The sequence below is a fragment of the Typha angustifolia genome, chromosome 3 (assembly GCF_048772165.1).
Source record: "Typha angustifolia cultivar Huaian chromosome 3, ASM4877216v1, whole genome shotgun sequence".
NCBI lineage: Eukaryota > Viridiplantae > Streptophyta > Magnoliopsida > Poales > Typhaceae > Typha > Typha angustifolia.
Genome location: NC_133241.1, coordinates 8,361,904 through 8,375,728, shown reverse-complemented (window position 1 = coordinate 8,375,728; position 13,825 = coordinate 8,361,904). Strand labels below are relative to the sequence as shown.

At 38.6% G+C, this 13,825-nt stretch overlaps 5 protein-coding genes across 5 annotated transcripts; 3 read left to right on the top strand and 2 right to left on the bottom strand.

Moving 5' to 3' along the window:
- The first annotated feature begins 1,242 nt into the window (after positions 1-1,242).
- LOC140780081 (photosystem I subunit O) lies at positions 1,243-2,192 on the top strand. Its single transcript, XM_073125406.1, has 4 exons — positions 1,243-1,400; positions 1,493-1,565; positions 1,676-1,855; positions 1,951-2,192. Exons 1-4 carry the CDS (start codon positions 1,319-1,321, stop codon positions 2,039-2,041), a joined length of 426 nt encoding a protein of 141 aa, XP_072981507.1. The 5' UTR covers positions 1,243-1,318; the 3' UTR covers positions 2,042-2,192.
- A 395-nt stretch (positions 2,193-2,587) lies between these two features.
- Positions 2,588-3,758, bottom strand: LOC140780080 (short-chain dehydrogenase reductase 2a-like). The gene is made up of 2 exons (XM_073125405.1): positions 3,636-3,758; positions 2,588-3,439 (listed from the first exon to the last, which is right to left on the bottom strand). Exons 1-2 carry the CDS (start codon positions 3,659-3,661, stop codon positions 2,644-2,646), a joined length of 822 nt encoding a protein of 273 aa, XP_072981506.1. The 5' UTR covers positions 3,662-3,758; the 3' UTR covers positions 2,588-2,643.
- A 700-nt stretch (positions 3,759-4,458) lies between these two features.
- Positions 4,459-8,117, bottom strand: LOC140758531 (uncharacterized). Its single transcript, XM_073094733.1, has 8 exons — positions 7,982-8,117; positions 7,813-7,915; positions 7,627-7,731; positions 7,372-7,457; positions 6,930-7,171; positions 6,357-6,546; positions 5,703-5,886; positions 4,459-5,106 (listed from the first exon to the last, which is right to left on the bottom strand). Exons 1-8 carry the CDS (start codon positions 8,032-8,034, stop codon positions 4,801-4,803), a joined length of 1,269 nt encoding a protein of 422 aa, XP_072950834.1. The 5' UTR covers positions 8,035-8,117; the 3' UTR covers positions 4,459-4,800.
- Positions 8,118-8,547: 430 nt separating this feature from the next.
- LOC140780082 (uncharacterized) lies at positions 8,548-10,724 on the top strand. Its single transcript, XM_073125407.1, has 3 exons — positions 8,548-8,683; positions 9,382-9,563; positions 10,328-10,724. The coding sequence occupies exons 2-3, from the start codon at positions 9,402-9,404 to the stop codon at positions 10,493-10,495; spliced, it is 330 nt and encodes a 109-aa protein (XP_072981508.1). The 5' UTR covers positions 8,548-8,683; positions 9,382-9,401; the 3' UTR covers positions 10,496-10,724.
- Positions 10,725-13,507: 2,783 nt separating this feature from the next.
- On the top strand, positions 13,508-13,825 carry LOC140758278 (protein GL2-INTERACTING REPRESSOR 1). Its single transcript, XM_073094379.1, has one exon. The coding sequence runs from the start codon at positions 13,508-13,510 to the stop codon at positions 13,823-13,825; it is 318 nt and encodes a 105-aa protein (XP_072950480.1).

The following is a 13,825-nucleotide window of genomic DNA, read 5'->3' as shown; positions in this document are numbered from 1 at the left end:
TGGTTAATCTGAACATATGAGAAGGAGGGGGGGGGGGGGGTGCTTTTAAGGGACATACAATTATTTAAACCTAGATGACAACTGCACATCCATGGAAGAGGAGGCCTAGGTTCATTGTGACATGTGAAACTATTTATACAACTTCTCTATTATTTAAGGCCGTTTATGTGAAATAACCCTTACGCTTATACAAAATGATACAACTTTTGTACTATCATACTTTGATTTCAGAGCAACAAAACTCTGACTTAGTCAACTTTTTTCTCCCATTCAATTGCAGCTCAACATCCAAGAGGCATCATAACATGTATGACCAACAAAGCAAGTGTGGAAGTCGGCACCTACTCTTTGAGTTCTAGGTACAATTCCATGATCAACACTTACAAGGTGGCTTTCAGTTTCAACCTGCATGAGCTTTTATCCTCCAACTAGTTGCATGCCAATGTATGCCAAAAGGTGAGGTTGTGGGTCTATTTCCTCACGACACTGTTAGTCCTGACCTTTGAGGGACCACAATTGTTCCTAAACTATTTCTCCAGCAAGCTAGAGAAAGAAGATAAGATTTTGATCAAATCCCTTTCATTGTGCCGTGTACAATGCCAGTCCTCACAATTGCGTCCACCACCACTATGGGTAGCTGTGTACTTCTCTTAACTCAATCATGTAACCCATCTGCCCCTATTTCTTAAGCCATGTGATGCAAGCCAACACTTGTAGACCTTTGAGTGAAGAAGGGATGGTATCTTCTGATACTGTAAGATAAAAATCATAGGCTTTCATGTAATGCATGTGGATTTGCCACTAAAGGAGAGAAGAAAACACATGTAAATGCCTAATTTGATCCAACTGAGTTGACAAGTCAGTGTCCTTGTGTTTGATTTTTGACAATTTTTAATCTTTCTGTCTGTACCTTTCTTTCTCTCTTTCTCTCTTTCTCTCTGTTATTCTCATCTCATCTTTTCTGGTAAGAGTGATAGACTTTTGCCCATTTGATTTGAAACTTTCTGATGGATGGTAATCTCATGTGACTTGGGCTTTGTAATGGGTGAGCCTTGTGGAATAGGCCCAATTCTCAAGCGTTCCTGTGTATCATACTACAATGAAGGAGACAGAGATAATATCTTATCCACATCTATCCAGGTGGCAGAGCTCCATTAGCCAAAGCATAGCACATACAATCCATTGCAGCCATGGCAAGTGATCCACATCACACAAGCCCCTGATCCAAGAATCCAACTAAAAGCAAGCTCAGCCTCTAAAATAGTTGGAACAACCAGTGCTGTCCAGATAGTACACGAAAGTCAAGGTAAGAGCAGCCATGGCATCCACAGCCAGCATTGCAGGATTGGGTTCTCCTCTCACCCTTGCACGCCCTTCTTCGAAGGCTTCTCTCTCTTCTGGTAATTTTACTACTCATAGCAAAACCATACTAGTGTTTTTGTCTATTGCATTCTTGAGTACTGTTGATCATCTTCTTTTGGAAATCCTTCAGGTTTCATAAGGACCCAAGTGGCTGCAAGGAACCCTCTGAAGCAGAAGCTAGCTTCAGGTGGAAAATTCACCTGGTAAGTGATAAAACATCGCTTCACTTAGATACTCTAAGCACAGGTACTTGTTGTGAGTTAATCTGTAACATGGTATGGATGTGTTCTTTTCTTTGCATCATGTAACAAAGCTTTCAGAGGGATTGGCTCCGAACTGACCTTAATGTGATCGGATTCGGGTTGATCGGTTGGCTTGCGCCGTCGAGCATTCCGGCGATCAACGGCAACAGCTTGACTGGGCTCTTCTTCCAGAGCATTGGAGAGGAGCTTGCTCACTGGCCCACTGGCCCAGCCCTCACATCCCAATTCTGGTGTGTTTAAATTTGGACTAACTACCTTGCTGTTTATATTAATTTCTTACTGTTATTATGAGTTCTTAATTGCAAATTCGGTGAAATCTTTGCAGGTTGTGGTTGGTGACATGGCACTTGGGTTTGTTCCTTTGCCTCACCTTTGGTCAGATTGGTTTCAAGGGAAGGACTGAGGAGTACTTCTAAAGGGGTTGAGACCTTAAAACTGCTACCATGTCTCTTTGTATAGCAACTTATTATGGTCTCCACCATCCTCCATCTGTAATGCAATTATGTTTCCTAAAAGTTGTGTTGGTTTGTTTGCTTAATTAAATGGACTGGACTGGACTGGACTGGATATTGCTAGCAAAAATAATTATATTCGCATTAGATCAATTCTTGAGAAAAATGGGTGTAGCACAGTTAAATTTTTAGGAAAAATATACTTTTATCCTAACAGGAAAGAAAATATTCCATTACTTTTGAAAAATAAAAAAAAAACTAAAATATTTCTAATATCACTTTAAAAGATAGTCCTTATTTAATTTTATTTTAACCTTTAAAGAAAAGACTTATTAAGGGTATTATAATCATTTTGCATACATAGTTGTTCATTAACTAACGACATAGTGTCTTATATAATGCCATTAGAGGCCGTGCTTTTAATAAAGTTTAAGAAACAAGAGAGAGAGAGAGAGAGAGAGAGAGAGAGAGAGAGAGAGAGAGAGAGAGAGAGGGGAGAACGGGGGTAGAGGGATTTAAGTGGGTAGTATTATTCCAATTCGAGTGCGTTTACGGACTATTTGATCCTACTGCTCGAAGAGACCAAAGTTGTTGTTGATGGTGGTCAACCCTCCATCTATGATGAAGTTATGCCCAGTCACGTACTTCGCCTCATCACTAGCAAGAAATAGCGCCGCCTTTGCCACGTCATCCGCCGTCAACACCACCCCCTTCAAGTTGACCATCGACGAGATCCACGCTTCCAGATCCTTCTTCTCCTTGTACATCTCGTTGATGGACAGCGCTGATGCGTACATGTACGAGGAGATGCAGTTGACTCGTATCCCGTACTGCCCCAGCTCTGCCGCCGCGTTCTTGGTCAACCCGACGACGGCGTGCTTAGACGCCGCGTAGGCGTGCGACGCCAGGCCGCCGACCACCGAGGACACGCTCGCGTTGTTCAACACTACTCCGCGGCGCCCCGCGGCCGTCATCACGCGCGCCGCGTGCTTCGTGCCGAGGAAGACGCCAGTCACGTTAACCGCGAGTACGCGCTCGAAGTCCGACACGTGGTCCTCGGTGATCCTCCGGTGGTTGGCCTTTTTGTGGTCGATGACGCCGGCGTTGTTGAACATGATGTCGAGCCCGCCGTACTTGGCCACGGCGAGGTCGACGGCGTCGCTGACGTCAGCCTCGACGGAGACATCGCCATGCATGTAGGCGATGACGTCATCAGGGTCGATGTCGGCGGCGACACGGCGGCCCAAGTCGTCGTTGATGTCGAGGAGGACAACTTTGGCGCCGTGTTGGACGAAGAGGCGGGCGGTAGCCTCACCAGCACCAGCGGCGCCGCCGGTTATTAACGCAACTTTGCCTTCAAGCCTAAAACTCACAAGAAAACAAATTATTTAAAGACTAAAACCAAAAACCAAGAACAGTTTCTGCAAAAATAAAAGGCAGATTACGAGGTGCTAAAAGAAAATAAAAACGTTTTAATTGTTCATAAGATTGGCGAAAGAATTATGCTTAAAATTCTAAACAAGAGGAAACACGATGATCTACATGTAGATGATTATACCTCTTTGTGAAGGTTGCAGTTGCCATTAAATTGATGGCTTCTGTCTTGAGATAGTGGTGGTGGGAGGAGCTCGAGAGAGAGAGAGAGAGAGAGGGAGGTATACCTTTATAATGGTGAGCTGAGAGTCTTCCATTATCTCATGTGGGTTGTCTGCACGCACGTTTTTTGTTACGATAAACGTTTTTCTGGCCCACGATGTATTGCGAGGATTGATCTTAGTTGTCCTGTCTACTATTATACGAGCGTTTCTTTAGTATAGTTACTTAAAAAATATTACCAGTTCAGCAGATAATTATTATTATTTAGATATATAATTTTACATATTATTTTTTGATAATTATATTATTTTAATATTTTATCAAATAAAAGATATATATTTTTTTAATTGAGAGTAATGTATATATATCAAAATAAAGATATTGATGTCTTTTATAATTAACTTGATAAAAATTTAATTATATTTTATCTCTTTAATTATTTTTTATTATTTATATATATCTCTTATTAGTTTAAAAGTAATTTAAATTAAATTTTAACATATAGAGATAGAGAATTATATTTAATTAAAATTTATCTCTTATATAATGTGATTTTGAAACTGATACCGAATGTAAAAACTGACTATTATAGTTGTTAAATTAAGATTATAATTTTTAAAGAAGGACGAAGACTTTGCCTTATTATATATGTTCCGAGATTTAGATGTCATCCGATCTCGGAAGGAATGACCATTTGTTCATCCTATCTAAACTACTGTTGAATGATCAAATTTTTCTTTTTATAGAAAAGGAAAAGGTGATGAATAAAAAAATAAAGAAAAGGGTACATACAAATGATAATTTCATTCACTTGTTGATCCCTTGTAATTCAACTAGAAAGACCCAAATCTATCTATACATATAACAGCAGATAAAAGATTGGTTTAACAGGAGGGAGGAAAAAGACAACATATACAACGGTACGAAAGAAACATGCCACCTAAGCAGCACGGAGAAAATGATATATCTGAGCATTTGCAACTAAATATTACCGCTATAAAACACTCAATTAGGACCTGTCATCTACCCAATTCAAGAACCAGATCTATACCAAGATCACAAGCCAATTAAATGACCAAATCTAGTGGGCATGAATAGGACCTGCAAATTTTGATCTCGTAATGGATTCAGTCGCTGGAATTTGCCAGGCCAACCATCTTCAGCATGTTGCGATCCTCCTTAAATCTCTCAAGAACCGACCCATTGACAATCTCTGGCTTCTCATTCTGCAAACCTGTCACTTGAACTCCCCAACATTCGATAACTTCTGGCCTTATCTTGTAAGACTTGGATAGGCAAGGACTGTTGAATGTAGTGCAGCTAAATGTGTGCCCCTGATCGAAATTTGCAGAGAGAAAAAGACCAAAATGATTTGGCTGTCCTCCAAAGCCGATGCCATTAGGGATGTTAGCTGAGCTGAAATTCATGGCATACTACCACCATAAAGAAACAAATGTCAGAAGATGGTTATCTACTAAAGAAAAAGGAAAAGAAAAAGAAAAGAGCCACCGCAAGAAAATGTAATTGATCATCCTTGGAACCGAATATGCAAGAGACTAATACATGTAATGCAAGGACAAACAGGATATATGACTTTATGAACTATTCGGTAAGCATGATTAAGAGTAATGTAGAACTGAAGTCTTTTGCAGGATGAGCAACTGATATGTAAACCACAGTTAATAGATATGCCTAGACACAACAATATCAAAGATAGAGAAGGTAATAATACACACAAGCTAGAAAACATTACCTCCCCAAGTTCAATTAGAAGGTAATAAATAAGTACAATAAGGGAAAAGTTTGGACACTATCTTAATTCATGTCTTAAATTCTTTTTTTTTTTTTTTTGCAGGATCTAAGTTAACAATCCTCTGAACAAGCACAAACTATGGCATAACAAGATGCAAATAGCAGTTCGTTTAGAAAATAGGATCTCCCTCCTTTATGATTATGAACTGGAATAGAGTCAGATATATGGTTCATTCTCAGTAGAAGGCTGGCTTAGAAGTGATATGCTGCACCATACCCATTGCAAATTGTTGTTTGCTCCAGTAGGGCGAAAAATGGATGCTTTGGGGCATAGCTGGAAGAGAAATGACCTCATATCACCATAAAAGTCATTGTGCCTTTCCCACTGTTGTGATGCATAACCTCCATATATGAAACCTTCAGTATCCTTGATAATCAGTACAGTTGCTCCATCGTCACTCCTGCAAATTCAAATACTGGACCAGTAAATAGCAAATACATGATACACAGTCAGTTTATCTGCTGATAGGAACAATGTCATATAAGATCTCTAAAAATAAATCACAAACTTTGATACAAGATCATCGCAGAGAACCATCTAAGCACAATTACTAATTTCTAGTTTTGCAATTCTCTAGCATTTAACAGGGAAACAAAATTATATTTGAAATATAATGTATCGCCAACCTTGGAGATTGATATTATGGATTTATGGCATGGTCAGATACTTTTTTAAGAAATTTTCAAGTCCAACCTCCAGTGGAAAAATGGTCATTTGAACTACCGTTACCCTAAAAAATATATATGTTCCCAATACTAATTTTGTGTTGTAGAAGGCTAATTACTGTTGCACAAGAATAAGAACTAGTAGCAATCTGTACAATGTAAATGATGTCTGCAAGATACACGCATTATGTATAGAAATACTCACGAAATATTCCCAAAGAAGGTGTTGAAACTTAGACCATTTAGTGCACTATGATACAGGAGCTTCCACTCTCTGACTTCATGTTGAGAAAGTGCTCCTCCAATATGCCAAGCATATTCCTTCCTCAAAATTTGCAAGTCGGAGTTGAAATTCTCTGGATGTTTAAGTTGCGGAACTTGAAAGCCAGGTCTCCCTGTAGATGAACATAACCCAAGATACACAAAAACTTAAATCACCATCAATGAGTGCCTATTTAGTTCAAATCAGATCCATATTTAGCACATGAAGATTACTGCAGATACTTGCTAAAATTATGTGGAACAATTCCAAGACTTGTTTAATGCATTTTCGTTACCTAAAGATAAGTCCAAATAGGTAAAATATTTAGTATGACATGCACCATGTAATCCTGATCCCAGGGCCAAAATAGTTATGATACAAAATTCTGTTGTTGTTTATGCATATTATTTTCCCATCATACCATGATACCATTCTTTAAACCTAATTGCACACTGTGATGCCCAAAATTTCAGGAAACAACATGTTAATATCGTCGAGGAAATAAAATAATTCAACCTGAATCAGGTGGCATCAATAAACTTCCAAGGAAATTCCGCACAGATGGTAGAAGGTTGCACCAACTTCTAAAATCTGCTAGACTCATGCATTTTTCAGCCACTCCTTCAACTTCTTTTGAAAAGGTCGCTGCATTCAGAAATACTTGCAAAGTTTCCTGATTGGTGCTTGCTCTAGTTCCATCGTCTTTGAGAGCGAAAACAGTTTCATAAATGGATTTTAAAACAGCTTCCACATCAGACCTGAGAAATGATGATATTTATTATGTTGTTAGAAAAATGAAGAGGAAGGATCAACGACCAGGCGTAAATTTTCTTATTTAGTACCCCATAAGTAGACATAGTATACATAATTTGGAAAGCAGCAATTTACAACTTCCCCTAGAAAGAAAAGAGACAGATAATAACAAATATACATCATATCAGAAGATTCAGAACCATACCTCCCTAAAAGACCATCTCCTGTAACATCGCACAATTGGTACATGAATTCCCCAATGTCTTCTCTGGTTCCTTTCTCATATGTCCCCTGACAAAAGCATACAAACAGCAAAACTAAGACAAACATCATTTTACTACAACTATTTGCAGTGTTCTGAAGAATATTAATTGACAAATAACTTCAATTAACTAATTCCACTCTACTTTCTTGCAAGAAGTAAATAAAATCACAAAGTAAAGGGGAAAGGAGTACAAACTTTGGAAATAATGAGATCCTCAAAAGTGAGCATTCCATTATTCCGATTCTGACCAACCAATTGAAACAATCTGTCGCCCAGAGGTCCATGAATCCCAAAATACGTCTACATCCGTGATCAAATCCGATGTCAATAAAATGGGCATCAATTAAAGAGGGATAAAATCCTAATTTTCTTGTTCATTACCCGGAATACGGATTGGGAGATAAACTTGCCGTCGCTCTGTGATTGGGCAGCGAGAGAGACGAATAGTGATCTCAAATCCTCGAGTTCTTGCTTCGAGAAGGCCCTAATAGTTGGGGTTAACACCGAACAGAAGAGGAATGAAAGATTAAACAGGAGAAGGAATAGTTACTTGCTCGCGGTGGCGAAACGCGAGTCCGAAGACGGCGATTGAGCGTTTCCCATCGTTTCCGAGTTCCTACTCGTCGCAGAGGACGCGACTGTACGCCGTGATCTAATTTTGGAGCGGCGATTAATGGAGAAGTGATCAATAGTCATATCGTTTGACACGTGGTGAACTTTTAGTGCAAATCGTTCTATAATCAATTTGTTTAATTACATTTTCTTCTTTTTGGGACATTCATACAAGACACCCTACATTATTTTTTTATTACTAATCCTATCATATGAATGTTTACATCTATTTCCTACATTTTACTTTAAGGCCCCCTATAAACAATCATTGTTTTAACACAAAATATAGAAGTCAAATAAATTAATATTCATATGATATGGTAGGGACTGAATAACAAACAATCTTTCTTTCTCTATGTCTGCAAATGGAATTCAAAACGTAAATCCTCTAAATTGCAGGGTGCTAATTGCAAACGACAATGTCGGTGCGGGCCGTGGCCCGTGGGCTTTGCCTTAAAGATTTAAAAAGAAATCTTTGTCCCTGCCTCCATTCAAGCCAAACCTATAAAATGATGGTCCGCTATGGAGAGCTGCAAAGTGCGAACTCTCCACTCCTTCCCCTTGCAGCGCGAACCCCTAATGTTCGATTCAAGACCGAGGAAGGGGAAGAGACCACAAGATCCTTCGAATTCGATGTCTCGTGAGTCATCTACGCGATTTCCTCCGTATTCTTACGGTAGTTTTGGTTCAGTAATCGTCTTTTTGTCGCGATATCTGCTGATTTAGGGATCCTTTCGAATTTTCGACAAGTGTAGTTGTTTGATGCGTAAGAGTTGCGGATATAATGTATAATTGAGTCGATGGAGGGTTTCGGTGGTTCTGTAGTAGTTTGATGCCGCGATTTTTGCTGATTAGGCTTCTTTGCAGTTCTTGCTAGGGTTTAGTTGTTTGAAGTTTAATATTGTTGGATTTGGTGGCAGATGAGTTGATTTCAAGAGATGGATGCTATGTATTCATAATTGAAGATATGGACGTTCTTGCTTTCCTTTTGAAGAAAATACATCGTATCCGATCTATCTTGCTAGGAGTAGGGTGTATACAATTGTTTCATCCTGGCCATGTTCATATATCCAGATACAATCACCTAAATAGAATATTGAGACAGGAAATCAATTGGGAAAGTTATGATAGTTTGTGCTTATATGCATCTTTTCCTATATTCAGGAACGTCAGCAATTATTTTGCTTACTATCGTGTTCATTATATTTTTTATCCTGGTGTTTGTGAATGTTTATTTTGCTATTTATGTTGCCCTAAGAGATGATTGCCTGAGTTACTATTTTATGAACGAAATTCCTGTTGAATTTTGGTAATTCTTATTGACAACTTTATTTCCAGGTCATTTCTAATTAATCACAATGATGTCGAGGCCTGTGGTGCTTCTTTTTCTATTGGTGATACTTATAGTCACATCGCAGTTTGAATGGAAGCAAGAACTTGTGAACGAATTGGAAACGAATCCAGGAATTCCTCAAAAACAGCAGTACATTTCAAATAGAGAAGAAGTTGTTAAAGAAAAGGTAAGCTCCCAACATCTCAGTAAAGATCTTAATCTTTGATTTATCTTTTGATATTAAATCATGAAAAGAAAATGATCTTCTTGGTCTTTTAGTGTTTCTCCTGTAGATAATTATATAAGAAGATTGAAAACTATCTATGAGTAAAAATATTTTTTGTTTTCTTTAATTCTTGTTTCTACAGTTCTACCTGAAATCTTTCTCCTTCCTTGTGCATCTGTTGGACATTTTCTGTGTTCATTTCATGTTCTTAATCTTTTTTATATCATTCTTAAGGGAGGTGCTGTTATTTTCGTGATCAGAAGAATTCTTTATCCGTTATGTGTATAATGACTCAGCTCCTGAATGATGTTTAATTTATCAGGCATATTGCTCCTAAACATCTGAACACATTATATTGCAGCTTACATCTTCTTATGCATGATGTAAGTATGTAACTGCTGATCTGTTGTATTGTCTAGGAGTAGAAACATGGTTAGGGTTGCTGCAAGCGTCCATGTGTATCATCCTTACGTAGTTCCGCTATGGTCTAATCTTGCAACATTCGCGCTTCACATTATACCTTCAGTTTTCTGCTGATTTTTTCTTTTCTGAGAAGCTTGTTTGTTACCTTTAATTGGCTGAGTAGTCTGACTTAGCCTTTTTAATGTAACACTTGTTATCTGTTCTCCTATTTTGCAATCTGAGGAATGTAATTGCTGGAACTAGAAATTTTTTGACTTTATAGTAGTTATTGATGAAGACTCTTGACTCTTCTTTTGTTGTAGATTATTTTATCTCAGGAAAAGATCATTCAACAGCTGAATGAGCTAGTCCAGGGCCTTCAGCAACAATTGTTGCAATGCCGTGGTAGGAACAGTACAATAAACAGCTCTTCAAATTCTTTGACAGCATATATTAATGAGATTCAGCGCCAGCAAATGTTGGAAGATTGATTAGACCTCAGCTAAGTGAAATTGCTTGGCAACCATGAACTTTTCTTCATCCAAAATATGATTCTCTCTGGTGAATCCAGGCAATCTGAAGCCAGTCAGGAATTAGCATCTTGCCTATTGAGGATAGTGAAACATCAAGTGTTGAACTCTGTAGTATGAATATTTGTCTCTTAGAATGACTTGCTTGTGAGGATATCACCTTTGCAAATGTATATCTCAGTTGATGTAATTGTCTTTAACATACAGAGGTTCCGGATCTCCAACGAGAGTTTGGCTTTCTGGAAGGCACTGCTAACCGCTTGACCAAATCCTTTTTTTACTGTTGCTCTACTGTGATGTGCAAAACTAGTGCCAAAATACCTGTATCAATTGTATTGTTCAACAGAAAAGTTATGATTTGATTGATGATGAAGGACATGCATTATAATTTTCAAACAATAACAGAATTTTCTGAAATTGGGATCAACAAATCAAGTTCAATGCATGACCATGAGACCATCTGCAATGGAGGTATAATCCCTTTTTCTTTCTTTCTTTTGTGCCTTTTGGGTTATTTGGAGTTCCCTGCCACATCATCTCTTACAAGTATTATAACTCTTTCACGATGCCTGACTTCTTGTATGCATGAAACATCTTATCAAGTTCCTTGGTTTTGCAAGTTTCTAGTTGCCTATATAAATTTTCTCATCATATGTTCTTCCTCAGTGCGCAATTTTTTTTCTAGATCTTTGTTCATATACTCTAAGTTCATAGTGCAATTCTGCCATCTGTTACTCATGCCATTCTCTTCTATTCCTTATCCTGCAGTGACTAGGTACCATGGACTCAGATTGAATTTACTCAGACTCCTGCTTTATGCGAGGAGAAACAATGATTGTCTTTTATACCCCACCAGAGAGTTGGCAAAGAGAATGTACATAAGCGTGTTAGGTGATATATTTTGATCAGTGATGGTCACAGTGAAGTAATTTTATGCCGGCAGTGCTGAGTGGTGATATATATTTGATCTTTTCGTTTACCTTTCCCTCATTGTGGTCGATCCCGTGTGTATTTCTTTAAAAGCTATAGGTGATGCTCTTAAAGAAATGAGCTGTCACAGTGTCCCAGCCATTGCTATGAGGCAGCTCATTATGTAAATATAAGGTTTGCTGTACCTGGGATTTCAATGTGCATTCAAAAGGCTCATAGGAAATAGAGGCGAGATCTATAGATGTGAAGGAACGAATGAAGCATTTGCTTGCAAACAGCGTCACCTCCATAAAGGTAGAAATGAGTGGGGAGGGCTCCAATGTTCTTTTATTGGGTGATCCATTTTCTCACGACATGCCCATGAAGTAAGAAATTCGATGTAGTGTTAGTTTTTGTGAATGCTTTTGAAACAAAAAAAAAAAAAAAATATATATATATATATATATATATCTCAGTTCTTCTCAACCTCTCAACGTAAATTGCGGCAAACTGCATTTAATGATTATAATGATGAATTTAAGCATTTTATATTCTACTACTACACAAGCTGGAAGTTTCTACTTTCCTTACACTTCTCTGAAGAATACTTTCTGCTTCAATTCTTTTTTAGATAAGATGGAGTGGTGATCCAGTAAGGAAACATGCGTGTTTCTGCTCTTGGAACATGATTTGGTTAATGCTAATACTCTTCATCGTGAAGCCAACGCTTCACCACTGACCACCTTTGAGCATGCAATGTTTAGAATTTCAAGAAGATCATCAATTAATTCCCCAGGTTATGGCCAAGATGACCCATCTGTTTTCTAATTCCCTGAGAGCCACGGAGTACTTTCCAACAAAGAGTTTGGTACTTTCCCATTTAATGCCATTATAAATGTATTCCTTCAAAGCTCATGAGATTAGGAGGCACCTAGTCTTCTTCTACAATCAATGCCTTACCCTTTTTCTATTCCCTCCCACCATTAATCCTTTTGTATTCTCAATTAGGCTCCTTAGATCTCTACATGATCCTGCGTCCCAATGTATAAACGATGGGCACCTGGACTTGCTCCCAATAACAATTCAATGTAAATTATTCAAGTACTCCATTAATTAACCTCATAGTACATTAAATTATCTAGTGCTAGAGTAATGAGAACAAACCTCAAGTAATATCTACTTGTCTGTGTGGTTCAGCCATAAGCAATCGTGAAGGATGGTGGGAAATTTTTTTTGAAGTACGCAATGGATTAATCTCGAATTTAATGGTAAACAGTACTTAATGAATGCTTGAGTTGCTAAAAACTCCATCCTGAGTACTATGTTTAGACTTTGTTATAAGCTCGAGTTCTTCCTGTTTGATTTCTTTTGACCCACTTAATTACCATGGCTTGTGCATGCCCATTCCCATGCACACACACTCATAGCACGATATGTTAATTAATTGTTTATTTTAGTTGAATCCTACTCCATGTCACGATATAAGACATGGAAGCAATCTCCATTTAAGTTCTTAATAGTCTAATCCATGAATTGAGAATTGTAACTCTGAACGATAACATTAAGAAATAGGAGTCAACTTTAGATATTGCTAAATCGTGTCAACTCTAATTGTGAGGTGAAATAGATTAATGAAAGAGGATTGTACTTTGTCACAGTGTCATTATTTACTACTGCCATGTTTCTTTCCCGTAACGAATTCATTTCAGCGTGCCCTAGTTTGCACTCTCCTTCCACCCCCTGCATTAATTCCATTAAATCCCACCCCTAGCCACTCTCTTATCTCCTAAGCACTATAATACTTCAAATTTTCAGAAGATAAGAAGAATAACAAACTAGCAATTGACCTCTCCCCCTCAGTTTTCCTACATAATGGCTACGAGAGCTCACGATCAACACTCCAACGACCAACATTAGTCTCCCAACTTTCTGGTGATCACTTTAGCTCATCTCCACTTCTACATCCAAAGCATTGCTAATTCTATACTACATTTCCACAAAGACTTACGTTACTATCCATTGAACAATTTCTATCTTTCTTGTGTGTGTATTAAGGTAGGCAAGATGAGCAGAAACAGGGGGAAGAGCCCAAAGCTGGACCTGGAGCTGAACCTCTCGCCATCGTCGACAAGGAGCTCTTCACGAAGGACGGCGGTTGACGATGACTCTTCTTCGAGCTCGTGCATCTCGTCGGAGAACGAGCAGGGCCTGAGGTGCTCCAACAGCCCAGAGGCGATGCCGATGGTCCTCGCCGGATGCCCGCGGTGCCTCATGTATGTCATGCTCCTAGAGGAGGATCCCAAGTGCCCCAGGTGCAAGAGCTCTGTCATCCTCCACTTCCATCGCGATAAAAGCAACACCAAGAAGAACCGCGAGAGCTAA